Source organism: Heterocephalus glaber, unplaced genomic scaffold, assembly GCF_053883595.1.
Source record: "Heterocephalus glaber isolate CG9 unplaced genomic scaffold, H.glaber_assembly_v1.0 deba00001504, whole genome shotgun sequence".
Lineage (NCBI taxonomy): Eukaryota > Metazoa > Chordata > Mammalia > Rodentia > Bathyergidae > Heterocephalus > Heterocephalus glaber.
In genome coordinates this window covers 70,805,358-70,826,414 of record NW_028258324.1, presented here as the reverse complement: position 1 = coordinate 70,826,414, position 21,057 = coordinate 70,805,358, and the positions used below count along the sequence as shown (strand labels likewise).

General features: G+C 42.7%; 1 protein-coding gene across 7 annotated transcripts in view; it reads right to left on the bottom strand.

The window, feature by feature from the left end:
• Parl (presenilin associated rhomboid like) overlaps positions 1 to 20,800 on the bottom strand; it is a 40,929-nt gene extending 20,129 nt beyond the window's left edge. The window contains exons 1-4 of one of the 7 annotated variants that reach the window (XM_004834911.4): positions 20,602 to 20,800; positions 13,957 to 14,152; positions 13,347 to 13,487; positions 10,287 to 10,335 (exon numbers count right to left, since the gene is read on the bottom strand). In XM_004834911.4, coding sequence (XP_004834968.4) covers positions 10,287 to 10,335; positions 13,347 to 13,487; positions 13,957 to 14,152; positions 20,602 to 20,726 — 511 coding nt within the window. In that variant the 5' untranslated portion in view covers positions 20,727 to 20,800. The other 6 variants (XM_087186817.1, XM_087186818.1, XM_087186819.1 and 3 more) reach the window with 6 other exon arrangements.
• Between the last annotated feature and the right edge of the window lie 257 nt (positions 20,801 to 21,057).

Here is a 21,057-nt window from a genome sequence, read left to right as displayed (position 1 = left end):
AGAATAGCAAAGAAATAGACATAAGAAGTGGGCAGAAAGGTCAAGGGTCTGGGGTACAGCTGCACCTGAACTTGGCAGAGGACAAATGTCAGGGGCCAGCAGAGGCAGTGGAGTTTTCCTGAGGCCTTTCACCCCACCCTCTCTTCCCCAGAAACAATGTTTTCACTGGTTCTTTCCTCTTGCCTTTCTCTACGTGAACCCCAACAGCGTCAAGTCAGCATTCCTTCCACTAAGCTAACAGGAAGCCCCGCCCAGCGAGAATGGGAGAGACAACCCCTCACTTCCGGGATGCCTGGACCTCCAGGACGGGTTTCAGAGCTTTACAGACCCCAGCAGGACAGGAAACTCGCTGAAATACGAAAGCACAAGGCCAAGTCTAACTCTGAAGAATGCTACCTTATGCTCCTGTAGCCCAAACACCAAGGGAGTTTAAAACTCCTCTGAGGTATCTGAATTTAAAAGACATTTCTGTGTAACAAGTAACCCCCCCCCCAAAAAGAGACATTTCTGCGTAACAATTAAAAACAAAAAAACCCACCCAAAATGAAACAAGCAAAAGAGAATTAAAACTAGTTCCGTACTACACCTATAAAATGTAATTCTCAAGGACAGACTGAAACACAAGAGTAAAACATTAATATCAGCTCTAAAGGAGGGAGGTTTTCCATCCCGCCACAGACTTCACCGTAACAGCGAAATAAACTGCAGGCATCCCTCACTACCGGAGCTGTTCTTATCTAACCCTAAACTAAAGAGATCCGGATAAGCGGGGAATAGGGGAATGAACACGATCAAAACACATTATCCACCCTGAAGCCACCCCCTGAAAAACAACATGTTAGGCTGTGGAAGAAGGGTTGGGATGAGAGAGGACGACTAAGATACGTTATATGCACATACAAATCTGTCAAAATGAAACCCATTTCTATAACCAGTGCACACTAATTAGCCTGTACAAAGATATGAGTTTGAGACATCCCTGTCTGAAACTCAGGAACCAAATACACTTAAGCAAAACACTTTGCTATCTGAACTTAATATTCTCTAAAATCTTCCCATTCAAATTCAAGAACTCAGTAGCTTGACGGGCTTGGTTTCAAAGTGAGGAATTTCTAACCTCTCAGCTTCCGTACTGCGCTGTCTAGGTGCGAACACCACCAGGGAAGCACAGATCAAAGCTCTGGTCTCACAGGCTTTGAAACGCTCCAGGTCGGAACGTGTCAAGTTTCTTTGAAAATGGGGGTGGCGGGGGTGGGGGGAATAGAAAAGAAGGAGAAAGAAACTCTGAACACTGTAATCCCGGGAAAGAAAGTGGGAGAGAGCGAACGTGCCACTCCTCAGTAAGCTGCTTGGCCACCCGGACTTAGGATCCGTCTAAGAAAGGCAACTGGGAAAGCTAAGTGAGGCCGTTGGGACTAAGTGGGAACCCTGAAAGGAGGGAAGACACAGCTACAGCCCTGGCACGCCCGAGACAGACTCAGCATCCAGACTCAGCATCCGTTAACTGGTGAGCACCCTAACCACCGCTGTGCAGCTAGAACCACTGCTACCAGAGAAGGCTGAGGGGACATCAAACAGCTCAAAAACATTTCCGAAGCTTTTAGAAGTCTCTTGGGCAATGTGATAACACAGGAGTAAAATCTTTAGCACGATCATTCACATTACGTTATTCAAAACACTGTATGCTCGAGCTGCTAGTTAGATCACAGTTTATTCTTTCCTGTTTTGATTTTTTTTTCAATCAAATTTTTCAAAAATATTTTTTATCAGGGGATAAAATCCTGATTTTTAAATTATATTCCAAATGATTTCTCTGAATAAAGTATTTACTGGCATGAGAAGAAGTTTTAAATTGAGCCCAGTCTTCATATTAAATGGCAGAAAACATTTGCAGCCCTCAAGAATACACGATAATAGCTTTGTTACCCTAAGGAAATGCTATTAGCTTTGGTTACTTTCAGAAAATAAACAAAACACACTGTCTCAGTGGAAACGGATGTGCTTCACAGAGCTATCGTTTGAAATAATTACATTACCACACTGATTCATTAATTCAACTGTCACAGCATGGCAATATGGTTTGAAAAAATTTAAGTGAGATCTTAAACTGACCGATTAACAGCCACTCACAGACCTGAACTGAGTGTTCCTTCTGTGTGCAAGACACGTGCCAAATGCTAAAGAACTAAAGTCTCAGCAGTGTCCTCAAGGCTGCTCTGTGTGTGAGGCCAGCGGTGTTATAAACGGCAACTGCACTGAGCTCAGAAAAACAGAAAGCACTTTTGAAGGAAGCAATGCTAACTGTAAGATTGAAGGGCAAATCAGATTCTAAGAAGAGAAAAATTAAGCCTTCCAGACAGAGGAAACAGTCTGAATGAAGAGCAACATCCTTCCCCTACTTAGGTGCAGGCAATTAAGAGCACATAAATCTAATGAGAAAAAGTATCATCTCACTATTTTCTAGAAATATTTTTTCCTATCTACAAAAAAAGAACTTATAAATCCACTTTCCCAAGCTTCTCAAATAACCCGTCCATAAAACATTGTACAAATGTTACCTTAAAGAGCCCAATCGCTTTCCATAAAAATTTACAAAGAACAAAAATAACCATGATATGTACTGCATATTTAAAGAGGATCTTATAAAGAGTATGGTAGAACAGACCAGCCACCCACGGAGCTGCGCAGGCAGAGCTGCATGGGCAGAGCACTATGGGCTGACTGAGCCCAGCTCTGTCAGGCAGGCCATGCCTACTTGTGACCAGGAGCCGGTGAGGACCCCCCAAGGCACGCCCACCAGCTGCCAACAGAGCCACAGCAGCTCGGGCAGAGCCATGAGGGCAGAATGCCCCAGGCTGACTGAGCCCAGCTCTGTTGGCAGGCCACGCCCACTTGTGTCCAGGACCCAGTGAGGGAACCCCCCGCCCCGGGCATGCCTACCAGCTGCCCTTGGAGCCGAGCAGGTGCCTGCAACAACAGAGATTCCCCCTGCCCGACTTCTGGCCTCTTGGCTGTGCAGCTACCTGGTTCCACACTACAGAGCCACAGGGGGACATAAAGGCCATTGTTCTGAGCTGTAAAAGTGAACGACAGAGAGAAGGCCTCTCTCAGGCTCCCTGATGAAAACTGAAGCCCACTGGAAAAGTGAAGAGAATCTTTGCAATAAAGGCACAGCAGACCACCGTGCTTAGTAAGTTGGAGGGATCATCACCTCCCAGCGGAACCTGGACTATCTTCAGGGGAAAGGCAGCTGGAACCTGCAGTAGAACCTTGCAGAGCTCAACCCTGCAGGAGGTCAGGGAGCTCAACTTGGGACTTGCAGCCAGAAATCTGCCTGAATCTCACGGGTCTGTGACTGGCTTGCTGAGACTCATTGACTTATAACTGCACACTGCTGCCCATGTTGTCTATTGTGACAGCAGAGACAAGCCCGGAAGGAGGCCCTTCACTTTTATCTTTTATTTGTTATTTTCAAAATTACCACTATTTTTTTTTTGCTCCTCTTAATTTTTTTCTTCTTTTTCTACTCTTTTAAAGTTTTTTTCTTTTTTCATTCTTTTCTCTTTTCTCTCTCTCTCTCTCTTACTCCCTTGCTGTCCCACATTGTTCTTCATCTCCCTTTGTGTTCCTGTTCTGGCCCTAATTTGTATTTCTTCTTCATTTTTCTTTTCTTCTCTTTCCTTCTCTCACCTGTGTCCTCAGGCCTCACTGCTAACCTTCCTCTATCCTTCCGGTCCCAACTCCTTCTAACTCCCTATTCTGAAGGGTAAAGTTGCTATACTGAAGAGTTTATTCACTATAAATATATGTTGGGTTGGTCCTTGATTTTGATCTAATTCACACAGTTAAAGGTGATAGATTAATAACTACCACAAATTGTCATTTTCTAAGAGGTACGTGATGCTTTGTGTTGCTGATTATATCACTTGGGCTAATGAAAATGAGATAGCCTCAGAGCCATTAGAGACTCAAAACCTAAAGACCAGCTATATTTGAAGACACCTCTGGGCCGGGGATTTAGCTCAGTGGTTTTGCCGCCTGCTGCGGAAGTGCAAGGACCTGAGTTCGATCCCCGGTACCAAAAAAAAAAAAAAAGACAAAAAAAAAATGGGCCAGGGATTTAGCTCAGTGGTTCCACCACCTGCCTTGAAGACACCTCTGAGAAGCAATCACTCCATAAGGGTTCTAAATACATCAACAAAGATACTTACAATAAGCAACTTCAAAGTATCAACCCAGGAACTAAACCAAGGACAGTACCAAAAACAAAAATGAGAAGACATTTAAGTAAGGCACAAACTCAGACTTCCACCCCAAAAAAGGCAAATTCTGGGGGAAACGAGGTGGAAAAGTCTGATAATCAACCACCTGGACACCCTGAACTGATAGCACAGGAAGTAACAAAACAGATGAACAAAACAGGCTCTAGAAAACTTCAAAACAGAAATAATCTCCCAGATAACTACAGAGATGGTAAGCAGAGTGAAAGATGATTAGAGGCTCTACAACAGAAACAGATAAAAAAAAAAGATGAGCTCAGAAACATGCTGGAAGCCATGGATGCCCAGCATAAGAAAGAAATGGAAACCATGAAACACATTCAAACAGATATTCAGGAGATTAAAAACTCCACTGAAAGTAGGCAGAGCAGATTAAAGGAATCTGAAAAAAGAATATCAGACATAAAAGACAGGATTGCGGTTAAGGACCATGAAAACAGATTTGTTAAAAATAGTAAGGGACCACGAGAAATTAATCCAGCAGCTGGTAGATGATGCAAAGAAGAATAACGTAAGACTGATAGAAGTCCACAAAAACCAGGAGAAAGTACAATTGACATAAAAAAAAACTGTTCACAGAAGTAATGGTAGAAAACATTCCAGACAGAGGTGGAGAATTGGACATACAGATAAGTGAGGCATATAGAATTCCAACTAGCTATGATAAAAAAATTCTACACCTAGACATATAATAGTCAAGATTCCAGAAACCCAATAGAAGAACAAAATCTTACAGGCAGTTAGAGAAAAGAAACAAATCACCTACAAAGGAAAGCCCATCAGAATCACGGCAGACTTCTCAACACAAACCCTCAAATCAAGGAGAGCCTGAACTGAAGTATTTCAAGCCCTAAAAGAAAATAACTTCCAAACTAGAGTGTTGTATCCTGCAAAATTATCTTTCAAAATCAATGGGGATATTAGATACTTCCACGACAAAGAACACCTGAGAAATTTCATGAACACCAAACCAGCACTCCAAATGATTCTAAGCAATATACAATGAAGGTCACAACTCCATGAGGCCCAACAGAGGGAAGCCACCAGGCAAGGTAAGACACTAAAGGGAAAGGGGGAAAAAAAAATAAGAAATAAAAGAGCTAACAACAGTAAAACATCATGACAAGGATGAGTCAATATCTATCAATTATAACTATCAATGTTAATGGCCTCAATCCACAGATCAAAAGAAACAGACTGACAGAATGGATTAAGAAGCAAAATCCAGCAATATGCTGTATACAAGAAACAGATCTAACTCAAAAGGAAATTCACAGACTGAAAGTAAAAGGATGGAAAACAGTTCTCCATGCGACAGGAACCCAGAAAAAAGCAGGCATAACAATCTTATTTGCAGACAAAGTAGATTTCAAACCAAAACTAATAGAGACAAAGATGGTCACTACATCCTTGTGAAGGGAACAATCCAAGAGGAAGAGATGACTATCCTAAATATATATGCACCAAATACAAATGCCCCCAACTATACAAAACAAATATTAGTGGACATGAAAAACCAAATAAGCACTAATACAATTGTAGTTGGGGACCTCAATACCCCACTATCACAAATAGACAGATCATCTAGACAAAAAAATAACAACGAAATTCCAGAAATGAACCAAGCTATTGAACAAATGGACTTAATAGATGTCTACAGAGTGTTCCACCCCACAAAATCAGAATACACATTCTTTTTGGCTGCACACGGGTCATTCTCCAAAACAGACCACATGCTGGCTCATAGGACATGTCTAAGTAAATGTAAAAGAATTGAAGCTACCCCCTGTATATTATCAGACCATACTGCAATAAAATTGGAGATCAATAACATAAGAAATCGCAAAACTCCCACAAACACATGGAAATTGAGTAAGACCCTCCTGAAGAACCAGTGAGTCACAGAGGAAATTAAATAAGAAATTAGACATTTCTACAAGTAAATGATAATGCCAGTACAACATATAGGAATCTATGGGACACAATGAAAGCAGTTCTACAAGGGAAATTCATAGCAGTGAATGCTCATATTAGGAAAAACAGAACTCAGATACATAACCTAATGCAGAACCTCAAGCTCCTAGAAAAAGAGCACAACAAACCCAAAGCTCATACAAGAGAGGAAAATATAAGGATCAAAGCAGAAATCAATGCAATGGAGACTAAGAGAGAATGATACAGAAAATTAATGAATCAAAGAGTTGGTTTTTTGAAAGAATAAAATCGATAAACCCTTAGCCAACCTTATCAAAAAAAGGAAAGAAAAGGCTCAAATTTATGCAATTAAGAATGAAAAAGGTGAAGTCACAAGAGACCCAGCAGAAGTCCAGAGGATCATCAATACCTACTTCGAGAACCTCTACTCCAATAAAATGGAAAACACAGAAGAAATGGACAGATTCCTAGATACATATGAATTGCCAAAGTAAAATGAAGATGATATAGAAATTTAAACACCCCAATTACAATGACTGAAATTGAAAATGTAATAAAAAATTTACCAATAAAGAAAAGCCCAGGTTCTGATGGCTTCACTGCTGAATTCTCCAAGACATCTAAATAAGAACTATCACCATTACTTTTTAAACTCATCAAGAAAATTGAAAGGGAAGCAAGGCTTCCAAATTCATTCCTGGAAGCAAGCGTTACTTTGACTCCAAAACTAGGAAAGACCCAACCGAAAAAGAGAACTACAGGCCTCTCTAATGAACATAGATGCAAAAATCCTCAACAAGATACTGGCAAACAGAATACAGAGGGTCATCAAGAAGGTCATACACCCTGACCAAGTCAGATTTATCCCAGGGATGCAAGGATGGTTCAACATTCGTAAATCAATAAATTTAATACACTATATTAACAGAGTCAAGGACAAAAACCATATGATCATCTCAATAGATGCAGGAAAGTCATTCAACAAAATCCAACACCCATTCATGATAAAAACCCTACAAAAAATTGGAACAGAAGGTCTTTATCTCAACCCGTTTAAGGCTAGCTATGAAAAAGCAACAGCTGCTGGGGATTTAGCTCAATGGTTTTGCCACCTGCTGCCCAAGCACAAGGACCCAAATTCGATCCCCAGTACCAAAAAAATAATAACATTTTAAAAAGAAACTGAAATAGCAACAGCCAACATCATACTAAATGGTCAAAACCTGAAAACTTTCACGCTAAAATCAGGAACAAGACAAGGATGCCCACTATCACCACTCCTGTTCAATATAGTTCTGGAAACATTAGCCACAGCAATTAGAAGAGAGAAAGAAATAAAAGGAATAAAGACAGGAAAGGAAGAAGTTAAACTGTCATTATTTGCTGATGATATGATACTTTACATAGAAGACCCAAAAAACTCGGCCAAAAGACTTCTAGACATAATTGACAGATTCAGTACAGTGGCTGGATATAAGTCAACCCTCAAAAAACAATAGCCTTCTTATACAAAAATAGCAGACTCACTGAGAAAGAAATTAGGGCAACAATTCCTTTTACAATAGCATCCAAAAAAATGAAATATCTAGGAATCAATCTAACAAAGGAAACAAAAGGCCTCTACACTGAAAACTACAGCACTCTAAAAAAGGAGATCGAGGAGGACATAAGAAAACAGAAAGATATCCCTTGTCCCTGGGTAAGAAGAATCAATATAGTGAAAATGGCCATACTTCCAAAACTACTATATAGATTTAATGCAATGCCAATTGAAATTCCAACAATATACTTCACAGAATTAGAGAAAACAATCCAAAAACTTATTTGGAACCAGAAGAGACCTAGAATAGCAAAAGCAATTCTAGGCAACAGAGACATCGCTGGGGGATATCACAATCCCCAACTTGAAACTATACTACAAAGCTACTGTGATAAAAACAGCATGGCGCTGGCAAAGAAACAGACCAGAAGATCAGTGGCATAGATTAGAAGATGCAGAAACAACTCCAGACATACTCAGCTACCTCATCTTTGACAAAGGAGCCAACCACCCTCATTGGAGGAAAGATAGCCTCTGTAATAAATGGTGTTGGAAAAACTGGATTTCAATCTGCCAAAGATTAAAACAAGAACCATACCTATCACCATGCACTAAACTAAGATCAAAGTGGATTAAAGATCTAAATATTAAGACAGAAACACTAAACTTGCTGGAAGATAAGTTAGGTATAACTCTGGAAGACACTGGCATAGGAAAAGACTTTAGGAACAAAACCTCAGTAGCACAGGAACTAGTACAAAGAATCAACAACTGGGATCTCATCTTATTGAAAAGTTTCTGCACTTCAAGAGAAACCACCGACAGAGTTAACAGACAACCTACAATGTGGGAAAAGTTTTTTACCAGTTGTACCTCAGACAAAGGACTACCATCTAGAATATATAAAGAACTGAAAAAAATCAGACCCCCCACATTCAAAGACCCAATTCAAAAATGGGCATCTGAAATGAACAGACATTTCTCAGACAAAGAAGTCAAAGCAGCAAATAAATATATGAGAAAATGTTCAACATCACTGGTCATTCGAGAGATGCAGATGAAAACAACACTGAGATTCCACCTCATCCCAGAAAGAATGGCTGCTATCGAGAAATCAACCAATAACAAATGGCGGGGGTGTGGGGAGAAAGGAACCCTTCTCCATTGTTGGTGGGAGTGCAGACTGGTGCAACCACTGTGGAAATCAGTATGGAGATACCTCAAAGAACTAGGACTAGAGGTCCCATTTGACCCAGATATTCCCCTGCTGGGGATCTTCCCAAAAGAATTAAAAGAATTGTACCACAGTGATATATGTGCACCCATGTTTATAGAGGCACAGTTCGTAATAGCGAAAGCTTGGAAACAGCCCAAGTGCCCACCAACAGGAAACTGGATAAAGAAGATGTGGGTTTTTTTTTATAAAATGGAGTACTACTCAGCCACAAAGAATGAGAACTAGAGATATTTATAGCTAAATGGATGCATATTAAGGCCATACTCTTAAGTGAAATAAATAGGACACACATGTGTAAATACCGAATAGTTTCTCTACTGTGAGAAACTGAAAGTGTAAATAAGAATTAAAATGATTAAAACGAATAACTGATAATTTGAAATAGGAAGAAAAGGCTCAAAGGGGTAGGCGAAGTGGGAGGGAAAGGGGACAGGAAACGAAGGAAAGGAAAAATTATGAGAAAAGAAAAAAATGGAAACGAAATCTATGTAAATAGGGAAGGGTGGAGGGGGTAAAGGGCGCACAGGTAAGGGGGAAAAAATAAGAACCAAGATACATCATGTACGGGTACAAGCACCCAATGATAAATGTAAATGTGTTGTTTACCTAAAATGTACCAATGAAAGAATTTAAGGAAAAAAAAAAAAAAAGAGTATGGTAGAACAGATAGAAAATTGGCTTTTGAGATAGCCCTTGGTTTTGAATTTCAACCCTACTTTACTACAGTTTGAACTTCAAAAATTTCTTTTTTTGAAAGTTTATCTATGAAAAGGGAGACAACTATCCTTTACTCAACCCTGGGAAAGCATGTAAGTAACCTGTGTATAGAATCAAAAGTTCCTTTAACAGCTTTAGTAAGAAAGTAAAAATTACTCATGAGCTGGCCAGACCTGGTGTCCATGCCTGTAATCCCAGCACCCCAGAGGCTGAGGCAGGAGGATCCCTGTGAGTTCAAGGCTAGCCTGGGCTATATATAGTGAGTTCAAGACCAGCTTGAACTACAGAGAAAGACCCTGTCTCAAAAGAACAAAAATAAACAAAACTTTACTCTGAGCTATTGCCAAGATTCTACAACAAACTGCCCATTTGGTCAATATCACACTAAATAAAAATAAATGTCCCCGGAATCACAAAACCTCTAGGCCACACTCCTCCTGCTGTAACAGCCTATTGGTAAAGACTCTTCATCTTCTACCCCTGATGAGCACACGGAAACCATTGCCTGTGACATACTGTACCTTTTGGTTGGGTTTCTCTTTCCTTGAATGGCTAAAACGTGTAAGCTAACACAAACCTGTCACAGTCCGCTGGCCATCACTTAGGTTATTCCACCATTTGTTAATCTATAACAGAAGGAAAGCTGCGTGTCACCATATGTGAAATGCTTTCAGGCCATGAACATGAAAACCCAGGAAGAAAATGCCCATGTATAAGAGAGAGACTCCTCAGCCTGTAACAAAATAACTAGGACCAATAAACACACTAAATATGTGGGAGACTGGAAAATGGATGTGTTTTACAGGAGTTCAAGACCAGCCTGGGCTACAAAGAGAGACCCTATCTCACACATAAAGAATGAGACTCTCAGAATATTTTGTGCTAAAGCCTTCTTTTTTTTTTAAGATACAACGGTACTGAGTCACAGAGACTGAGAGCCCCAAACATTCAGGGTACCCTCTAAAACCTTTATAAATACACCTGGGACTTGCTTAACAGTAACGTTGTGTTGAGAAGGGAGGGGAATCAAGGGCCAGACAGAAAACAAAACCACTCATGTGCCGATGACCCTTGAAACTGAACAGTGGCTCCATTTATACTATTCTACTTTTGTATCTGTTTCAATTTTTCCGTGATTAAAGTTTTTAAATTAAAAAAAAAAAAATTCTAAACCAGGCATGGTGAAACATGCCTATAATCCCAGCTATTCAGGAGGCTAAAACAGGACGTGTTCAAGGCCATCCTGGGCAACTTAGTGAGACCCTATCTAAATATAAAAAATAAAGAGAGCTAGAGATACAGCTCAGTGGTAAAATGCCCCTGGGTTTGATCCCCAGTACTGGTTCAATTTCATATATGAAATTGAACCAGACTTTGTTAAAGAAATTCAAGGTTAAAAAAATTTACAGAACAGGGCCCGGGATTTAGCTCAGTGGCACCACGCCTACCTTGCAAGCACAAGGTCCTGAGTTTGATCCCTGGTACCAAAACAAAAGAAAATTTCCAGAACAGTCTGAATGTGATTCCTTATCTGTAACTGTGTATAAGCTCCCAGGCCTTACTGCTGTACATGCAGGGGTGTGAATGGGGTTCCCAGGACTTTCAGTTTCTCTTTTTATCTTTTTTGTTTTTTTTGTACCGGGGATCGAACTTGGGACTTTGCACTTTAGAGGCAGGTGGCAGAACCACTGAGCTAAATCCTTAGCCTCTCTTTTTTCTTTTGAGCAGGATCTCACTTTGTTGCTGAGGCTGGTCTCAAAATCCTGGGTTCAAGCTGTCCTGCCTCAGGCTCCCAAATAGCTGGGCCCTCATGCACATACCACCAAGTCTGGCTAGGACTTTTATTTTCCACATTATATTTACATACCGTTTCCTTTATCTTTAATGGGCAGAGACTATATAACCTATCATTTGTTTACTATTTTTTAAAAAGTCTGTCTTTGAAGCTGGGTGCTATAACACATTGTCTAACATCAGCTACTCAGGAGGCTAACGCAGGAGGATCACAAATACTAGGCCAGCCAGGGCAGTTTAACAAGACCCTATCTCAAAATAAGAATAAAATAAAACTAAGAAAGGGCTCCCTGCTGGGCGTGGTGGTGCACGCCTGTAATCCCAGCACTTGGGAGCTGAGGCAGGAGGATCACTGTAAATTTGAGGCCAGCCTGGGCTACACAATGAGTTCAGGGCCAGCTTGAACTACATAGCAAGACCCTGTCTCAGAAAAGAAAGAAAGAAGGAAGGAAGGAAGGAAGGAAGGAAAGGAAGGAAAGGAAGGAAGGAAGAAAGAAAGCAAGCAAGCAAGCAAAGAAAAGAAAAGAAAAGGTAAGACTCCCTGAGTTCAAACCCCAATATTGGAAAAAAAGAAAAAAGATTATGTATATTGCTTATGTCATTCTTTTTTCTCATTCGAGAGAACCATACGGGAACATCTGGGCATGGAGACGTCACAGTGCAGAGATGGGGCAGAAACTTGGAGCTTTCAGAGGGATCTGGGACTCTGGACTGGGGTGGTCCTATTATCTTCCCAGATATGGCACAGTGAACACGAGTCCGCTAGTCACGGTTTTCACATGTAAATGTTACCCACTGTCTCCCGGAAGAGGCACTCAACAGCAGGGCTCAGCTCCTTGAATGTCTATGGCAAAACAAGGAGGAAGGAATCCTCCCTACGCACCGGGAGCTCAAACTGTCACCAGTAAAAGGAGAACCTGGGCTTCCTTCTCAGGCCCTTGCTGACTAGGACTGGATTGTTCCTAGGAAGGGAAAAGTAAGGAGGACATCAACCTCTCTCCAAACTGGCTAGGCAATGTGTCATTACAAAAAGGTGTGTGTGGTGCCTGTAATCCCAGCACTCAGGAGGCTGAGGCAGAAGAATTGCCATAATTTCAAGACCAGCCTGGGCTCCATAGTGAGTTCAAGGCCAGCCTTGACTGTAAAGCAAGACCTTGTCTCACCCACCACCTCCCAAAAAGGTGTTTGAAATCAGAGCTGGAAACATATTAACCTATAGCATGAGTGCTCAGTTAAGTATCAGCAAGTAAAATAAATATGTGTATGCTTTATCTAGAAGGAAACTTTAAAAAAATTTTAGCTAAGAGGGAAAAGGGCCACTGTTACATCTAAGGTGCAAGATCTACAAGCTCTGCATCTGCACCTCTTCCTGCATCCCCCCCACCGAGCTGAGTCAGAAATGCTCGACAGTGGAGATTTACCTTGAGTGTGTAAACACTGTGCCCCTGAGACGCTTTTCACAATCCTTGGTACCCGAAGGCTATTTTTAAAACTTGCTGAGATTCTGATGCACACTCTAATCCAGCAAGGTGATGCAAGCAGAACAGCAGCCTTTCAACTTGTAGTAGGGCAGCAATGGGGCCCTGAGACCTTCATCTTTAGCAGCTATCTGTAGTGATTTTGATGCATGTGGGTCACGTAACAAAATTCTGGGGACACTCAAGCATAAACTTCCAGACATACAGCACATTAATAAATACTTACCGTCACAAAAGACTCTAACAAAGTGTTAAGAGCAATGACTTCACATCTGTGGATGGAATGTTGCCATTAACTACAAAAACTTCATAACCAGACTTCAGAAACTGATTGATTAGAACAAAGAAAATATGTTGATCTTTACCTCCTTTCTGAGGTCTCCTTTTTTTTGTGGTCTTATGCTATCCAACCAATCAGCTTTTACACCATCAAAATAACTCTGGACCCTGGATTTCAGTGATTCATACTGCCAAATAGCAGCTGATCCAAATGCACAGCCTGTAAACTGTATAAAATTAAAAATATTACAAAATAACTTTTATAGAGAGGCAGACCTGTATATATTTCCAAGGACATTATTTCATTTTCATTACTTTTTACAACCAACAGAAGGTACACCTGGCACAGTAAAACCTATTAGATGACAACATTTTATTGTTTTCCATTTTATTAGCTTCACTGCACCCTGAGGGCTGCTTCCAGCAACAAATCTCCAAATAAAATTCAAAATACCAAGTTAGTATCACTTCAAACACTGTATCAAATAGAAGGCCCATAAATTTCTTTTCTACTGCTTAGGTAACTGGACCAGAGTCTGAAAGCAATTATTAAGTTCACTCTGAAGTCAGACTCTACCAGCCCTGCTACCCGGACCCTTTCGATCCCCACCCACCACCTGTTCTCCCAACCAGGACGAGGTGCTTCAACACTGCACTGGCAGAAAGCTAGTAACTTCCAGTGAGGCAAGCTCTTACCCCAACAGTAAAAAAAAAAGGTTTGATCAGAGTCCTTATAGGGTAGGGAGAAGGGTCAAAGACTGCTTCTCCAACGGGGGGAATCAAAGCACTTCTCTTGTACGCTCCGCCACTTGAACCTGCGTCTGATCTTCGAGGTTCCACCTTCCTGGGTGCTTTTCTGAATCCACATTTTGGTTGAATAAAGAAGTTAAACCTGGGAGGGAGAATACTGAATGAGAAACAGAGTGGCCTCCATGAGCCTCCAGCTGGCCTGCATCCTCACACCTGTTTATTCTCTGCAGCCCAACAAAAGCCAGGACTCCCAACCTGGGCAGGATTCAAAGTCGCAGCCCTTAGCCTGTCTGGAGAGGATGAGACATGGGCTACAGCAGCTGCAGAAGGGCTTGTGTGGACTATTTATGTATCAATCAACAAAATAATTCATACTCATTCTACAGGAAGCATCTTTACTCTTGTAAAAAGCTGGAGAACTCCTAAGTTGTCAGTTTCAATCAATATAGAATGGCTGTACTTTGAAGTCTGGTCAATGTCCAGAATGTACATTCAAATATATTATCCTTGCAGTCATTCCAAATTCAAAAAAGCATTCCCTTTGCTAAGCGCTGAATATTGTAAATGGATGAGCTCCTCTTCCTTCACTCCGCACTGGGAAAGCTACCAGATATACTAGTGAGTTGAGTCCTGCAGCTTGGCAGCCTCAGAAGATCTGACACTACTGACCATGCCTCCCATTCCTAGCTTCTCTGAGGCTGCACACTCTGTTCTTCAACTTCAATTTTAACTGCCAGTTCTCCCCTTTTCTCTTCTATCCCTTAACTACCAAATATGCTCAAACGATTTGGTGTTTTTGTTGTTTTTTCCGAGACAAGGTCTCGCTATATAGTTCAGGCTAGCCTTGAACTATGTAACCCAGGCTGGCCTCAAACTCATGCCAGTCCTCCTGCCTCAGCCTCCCCAGTGCTGGGATCACAGGCATGTGCCACCACGCCCAACCTTCAAAGATTCCAATTCTTTTTTTTGGTACCGGGGATTGAACTTGGGTCCTTGCACTTGTGAGGCAAGGGGCACAACCAATGAGCTAAATCCGTGGCTCAAAGACTCCAATTCTAATGAAAGGCTACTACCTCTGCATCTCATCATTCACCTAAAAACCTGAAGCATGATGTTTGAAAAGAAAAATAAACACACTTGGTTGAGAATGTGGACTTCAAGCAAAGTTAGACCTTTAGTCTAGATCACTTACCTTGAGAATTTCCTTAGCAACAGGTAAAGGGCTGAGGATACCAAGAGTGTTACACTGAACTCAGGGTTTGGTTAGAACTTAGAGGACGCAGTATACATATACTAAGTGTCTATGTGCATATGTATAAAACGACAGTGGTGCATCTGGACTCTGCTGGACAGAATCCGATATTCTGTCTTGGCTCACTAATCCTATTACTGAGGATGTAATACAGGGACTGTGAAGCTAAAAATTAGTTCCCAAGCCTCTTTGTAGTTAGGGTTCAGATGTAAGCAGGGCCTAATCAGGCACATGGCACAAGACTTGAATTCAAAACTGAGATCAGGGCTGGGGATTTAGCTCAGTGGTTTCACCACCTGCCGCGCAAGCGCAAGGACCCGAGTTCGATCCCTGTTACCAAAAAAAAAAAAAAAAAACAACTGAGATCAGTAAGATCTGAGGCATCAATTTTGCCAGCAAAGGTAATAGCAGAAGCAGCGGAAATCTTTCTGCAGTAAGCAGATCTTGATCAGCAGCAGCTTTCCCGGTTGACTTGTTGCTGCATAACAACTCTACAACTTACTGCTTCTCGTGATTCTGCAGGGCAGATGCTCGTGGCTGGGCAGTCCTGCTGCTCTCACCTGGGTCCCCTACCTGACAGGAGCGGGAGAACCCAAGAAGGCAAGAACCCAAGAACCCCTCCCTGGAGCCTCAGTGCCCACTACATCTCTCTGCACGTGGCTCCCCACATTCAGCAGTCTAGCAGGGGCCACACCATACCCGTGCCAGGGCTCCACGGGGACAAAAGCCCCAAGGCCTCTGATACTCAAGAGATTCTGGACCTTCCCCAACATTACTTCTGCCACACACTACTAAGCCAGCTAGCTTCGAGGAATAAAGAAATGGACCCCAATGCTGGAAGAAAAGAGCTGCAAAATATTGTGGCCATGTTATTTCATCTATATAGCAGCTGTGGTAGGGACAGTTAAGATTCTGAAAGCTCAGTCTACAGCAGTAATTCTAGGTCCTGAATATTCACTGGATTGCCTAGTCCGCTCTTAAAATTACCATACCATGGCACCATCTCAAATCAACTAAATTAAGACTCTTTAGGAGTGGGGCCAGGGCTCCCCAAGTGACTCCCATCCAGGCAAGGCTGAGACTCATCACAGCTTTGGGAAAACTTTAGTCTACATACAAATCTCATTAAAATCACCGTAATTTAGTGGTCTCAGGTAGGTTAAGCTGAAGAGCTTACATTTCTAAAAAGCTCCTAAATTAGGAGTTGACAAACCATGGGCTGAAAGGTGGATGTGATCCTCCAGCTAGGAGTGGTTTTTACTGCTTTTTTTTTTTTTTTTTTTGGTACCGGGGCTTGAACTTGGGTCCTTGCACTTGCGCAGCAGGTGGCGAAACCACTGAGCTAAATCCTGGGCCTGTTTTTACATTTTTTGAGTGTTAAAGAAGATCTATCTGGCCTACATGATGCCTACACTGTTGGTTCATGAATGGATTCCCCACTCTTCCAACAATACTGCTATTTAAATCAGAATAGTTGTTACCTACATAATAAGCCTATGTGATTAGGTAAGAAAACAATTTCAACCCGCTTCTCAGGGGCTGACTCTCATAACCCTGAGCACACCTTCATGTGATCTTCACTAAATGCAGCTGCTTTTCATTTACTTTCACTTACTACTGGATGCAATTCTTGGTTCACCATACACAAGGACCTGGAATCTATCTGCTGGATCCATCCCACAGTATCAGACAGTACAATTAGGGCTGTGGGACCACCGCCCCAACCTGCCTAACAACTGAGGCGAGGCGAACCCCTGTTAATCACGCTCTGAAAGACCCGATGGGAGATGCCCTAGGCCTGGCACACATTTCAAATCCTTAAGTCCATTGCTCGCCCGTAACATTTTCCTGTTTGCCCTATTCTCCTCTCTGCCAGCACGAGGCTGCTCGCTGGGAGCAGTTTTGCCCTTCCAACTGTATTACACATAGCTGCTTTCTCCAAACTGTTGTTCCTTGGGCACAAGAACTGGAAGCCCATCTGGGATCCCATCACCCACCGTAACAATATCTCACTTGAGCCCTTCCTCTGGACTTTCAAATGAATAAGCTAATCATTTCTTCCAGCTGCTTAGGCCAGTTATAGAGCTGAGTTATACAGGTGAGTTTTCTCTTGGCAGAAGGATGCTTTCAGGTGTAAGCATATCATGACACATTACATGACAGGTAGTCTTAGAAAGCTTTTGTTTTAAAATTCTGTTTTTCCCTTTCTTTTTTTGAGACAAGATCTCGCTTTGCAGTGCAGGCTGGCCTCCAGCTCAAGGTGATTCTCCTGCCTCAGCCTGAGTGCTGGGAGTATGTAAATTTCTTAAAAGGCAAAATAACCACAAGAATAATATCTTAAACTGCAAATGTTTGTGATCTTTTTCACAGGTTTAGGTTATTTAGCTCTACCCATTTAGATGAGCACTGAAGATGAAAAAATGAATTATTCACCTGAAATAAGTTAAGAAAACAGGGAAGTGAGGCAACACAAAAATATGGATAGTGATGGGGGAAATGGACCCTCGAGGCACACACAAACTCATGAAGCCAGGCAGGGCTTTCAGCTCTGCTGCTCTGGTCCCTCTGAGAAGTACAGTGATTTGAGGAAGCAGTTCAACTGAAAGTGTGGACAGCTCATGAACACCTGCGTTACCGCTAGCCACACAATTGTTACGGTTCAGTTTTTATTACAATCCCATAACTTTTAAAACTGTCACCTCAATCTAAAAATTAAGCTCTGTGTAGGTGCTATAATTAACTAACTATTCCTTTGGATTGGTTCACACAACTGGCAAATTATAAGGCTTCTACTTTCAAGTTTAAATCATATTTTTCAGAAGTACTGTTCCACCAGAAGCTCCATAACAGCAACATTTCTGAAAAGCCTAAGTGAGATTTTCTGTTTCTGTAAAAGGCCAGATAGTAAACAGTTTAGTCTCTATCAACTACTGAAATCTGTCACACATCACTGTTTTGTTTTACAATCCTTTTAAAATGTTGGCTGGTAGACACCTTGGGCCAACATAAGTTTGTAGAATCTAGTGTCATCACCTACAACACCTGCAAAATGTAAATTCCTGGCCCCACTTCGGACCTATTATGTCAGAAACACACAGACTAGGTCCTTCCTCTGCGTAATTTTAGAACCACAGGAACTCAAAGCAGACCTAACAAAGGTTATATAGAAGGTAAGTCATGCTGTGTTAATGTTCAGTACATATTTCCAGGGGGAAGGAGCAAATCTACTACCTACTTCAGACTCACCTACATTTTCATGTAATTCATTTTCTATACAACCATAAAAATGTCACTTTCACATTTTCCACATATAGTGGACCTTCGAGTTACAACCGGCCTGACTTATAAAGCACTTGGGTTATGACCAGAATTTTAGTTTTAACTTACAAAGTCTTGAGAGTTACGACCCAAATGCAGTGGCCTCTTGTGCTTCCAGATGGTCTCAGATACAGATTTAACCCTTACAGAGTTCTGGAAGGATCACTGCAACATCCTTTCCTGTGTGGGGCTGAGAAATCCTGGGCCAATGTCTCTAAGGACACTGAGATCTGCCTGTATACAGGAGAGACTTTGAAGGCTGTGTGGAGGAGCCTGAGCCTTCAACTGACCAATGTGGGTTACAACCAGCCCTCTCAAACAAACTGAGTTCATAAGTCAAGGGTCTACTGTAAAGTGCCGGTGTAAAAATCAGGTGCTAGGGGCCAGGGATTTAGCTCAGCAGCACTATGCCTGCCTTGCAAGTGCAAGGTCCTGAGTTCGATCCCCAGTACCAAAAAAAAAAAAAACAGATGCTAATCTTCAACATCATATGTTTCTTGTTCATCTGCTGTTCCAAATGGTCTTCCCACCTAGTTTTACTGCAGGGTCCTCTTCCTCTAGTTTTGCTTCCCCTTCCTAAAAGGACTAGTGTACACACACTTTTTTTTTCACACTCTCATTTGATAAACCTGCTTCTAAATAAGCACCTTTTCTTCCCCCTCAAACTATGCAATCTCAAATGTGATCCAGAGTAAACAATGGCACCAGGACCACTGAAATCTATAAACACCCCACCTACCTAACTTCCTCATTCTCTGTCTCCCCAGGAACCTGAACAGTGCCTGAAGATGCATGTTATTTTATCATTAAGATATAACGTGCACAAGTTTTTCACAAATGCCTGATAAAATTTACTTGGAGTGTTTACACTATAAAGGTTCCAGGAAATATAGGAACCAGAAAAATACAGGTTCTTCCAGTTCACCCATCCCTCCTGATTCTGATTTTGTAGGCCTTGGGTGTGGCCTGGGTATTCCACAAACACTCCATGTGAATCTCGTTTGTTTTTTTGGGACAAGGTCTCGCTATGTAGCCCAGGAGGCTGGCCTCAAACTCACCCTCCAACCTCAGCCTTCTGGAGCCGAGTTACGGTGTGCCATTCCGTAATGGCTCCACCGTACAGAAGCCTTAATCACGTACCCCTGGCTAGCCCATGTGTTGATAAACATTTCAAGGTTCCCTCCTACCATCGAGTGGATCTTAAGACACCCATCCAACCAACTCAGAAATTGGGAAGGCGGAAAATCTGGATGAAAAAGTTAAGTCAGTACACATCCTATTCTTAGAACGCTGAAATTCTCTCAATGTAGAACAGAAACCTTACAGAAAAATCAGCAGACAGATAGACCACGGTCTTCACACTGCTGCTCCTCCAGCCAGCAAGGGTGGATTTCGTTCCAAAGGGTCGAGAAATCAACTGTTTCACTGTCTCAATTCTTCAACAGAAAAACTTTTCGGGGCCGGGGATTTAGCTCAGTGGTTCCACCGCCTAACTCGCAAGCTCAAGGTCCCAAGTTCGTTCCCCGGCACCAAAAAAACAAAACAAACAAACAAAAAAACTTTTCTTAGGACTTTGCGAGAAAGGCAGAATGATGTGCTCCTGACCTTGTCCTCTCTACACCCTAAAGAAGGGCAGTGGTGCAGTGAAATACACACTTTATAATTAGGCTATTACGCTGCGCCACTCTACCAGCTGGGCAACTGCTTCCCTTAAAAACAGTTCAGTATTATCCGCTCAGGATGGTGAGGGTGGCAAGCAACTCTCCCTCCGTAAGAGGTTCGTCCTCCTTCCGGTCACGTCCCTCCCAAAGGCGAGGGGAAAGCGCGGGCTCCGGCAAGGCCGGCGGGGCGGCCACTGTTCCGCCAGCCCAGCCACCGCGAGAAGGCAGAACTGACGGAAGGCTAAGGAAGAGCGGAGGGGACTGGCGGCGGGTGAGGAGTAAGGGACGCGCAGAGGGGCAGCCCGAGAGCCCCGAAGATGCGCGGTCGAGAGGCGAGAAGCCGGAGACAGCGGCCATTACCTGCGTCCGAGCAGCCGCGGTGGGGCCAGGGCCGCGGGGAGCTCCACGCAGATGTGGCCGCCCACCTGCGGGGCCCACGACTGGCCGCAGCCCCAACTTTTGTGTGCCCAGCCTCGCCACGCCATCTTCCCAACCTCTGCCCCACCATGGCTCGACCTTATCACCCCCCAGCCGCGGAACCACTTCCGGGGCGAAGGAAGCACCATAGAGCGCCGAGGAGCCGACCAGAGCGCCCCGCGCGGCCGAGAGGAGGACCGGCAAGGCGAAAGGACGCATGCGCGGCTCTCAGACCGGGATGGAAGAAGAATAAGGAAACGTATTATTGAGTAATACCATGTGCCAGGCACTTATCCCATTGAAGTGTTTCCCAGGGCCTCGGAGCTCAGAGAGAAGAGACCTGCCCGTTACACACCTGGTCCCTGCTGGAACCAACGCTGCAAGACAAGTTTTCTTAAA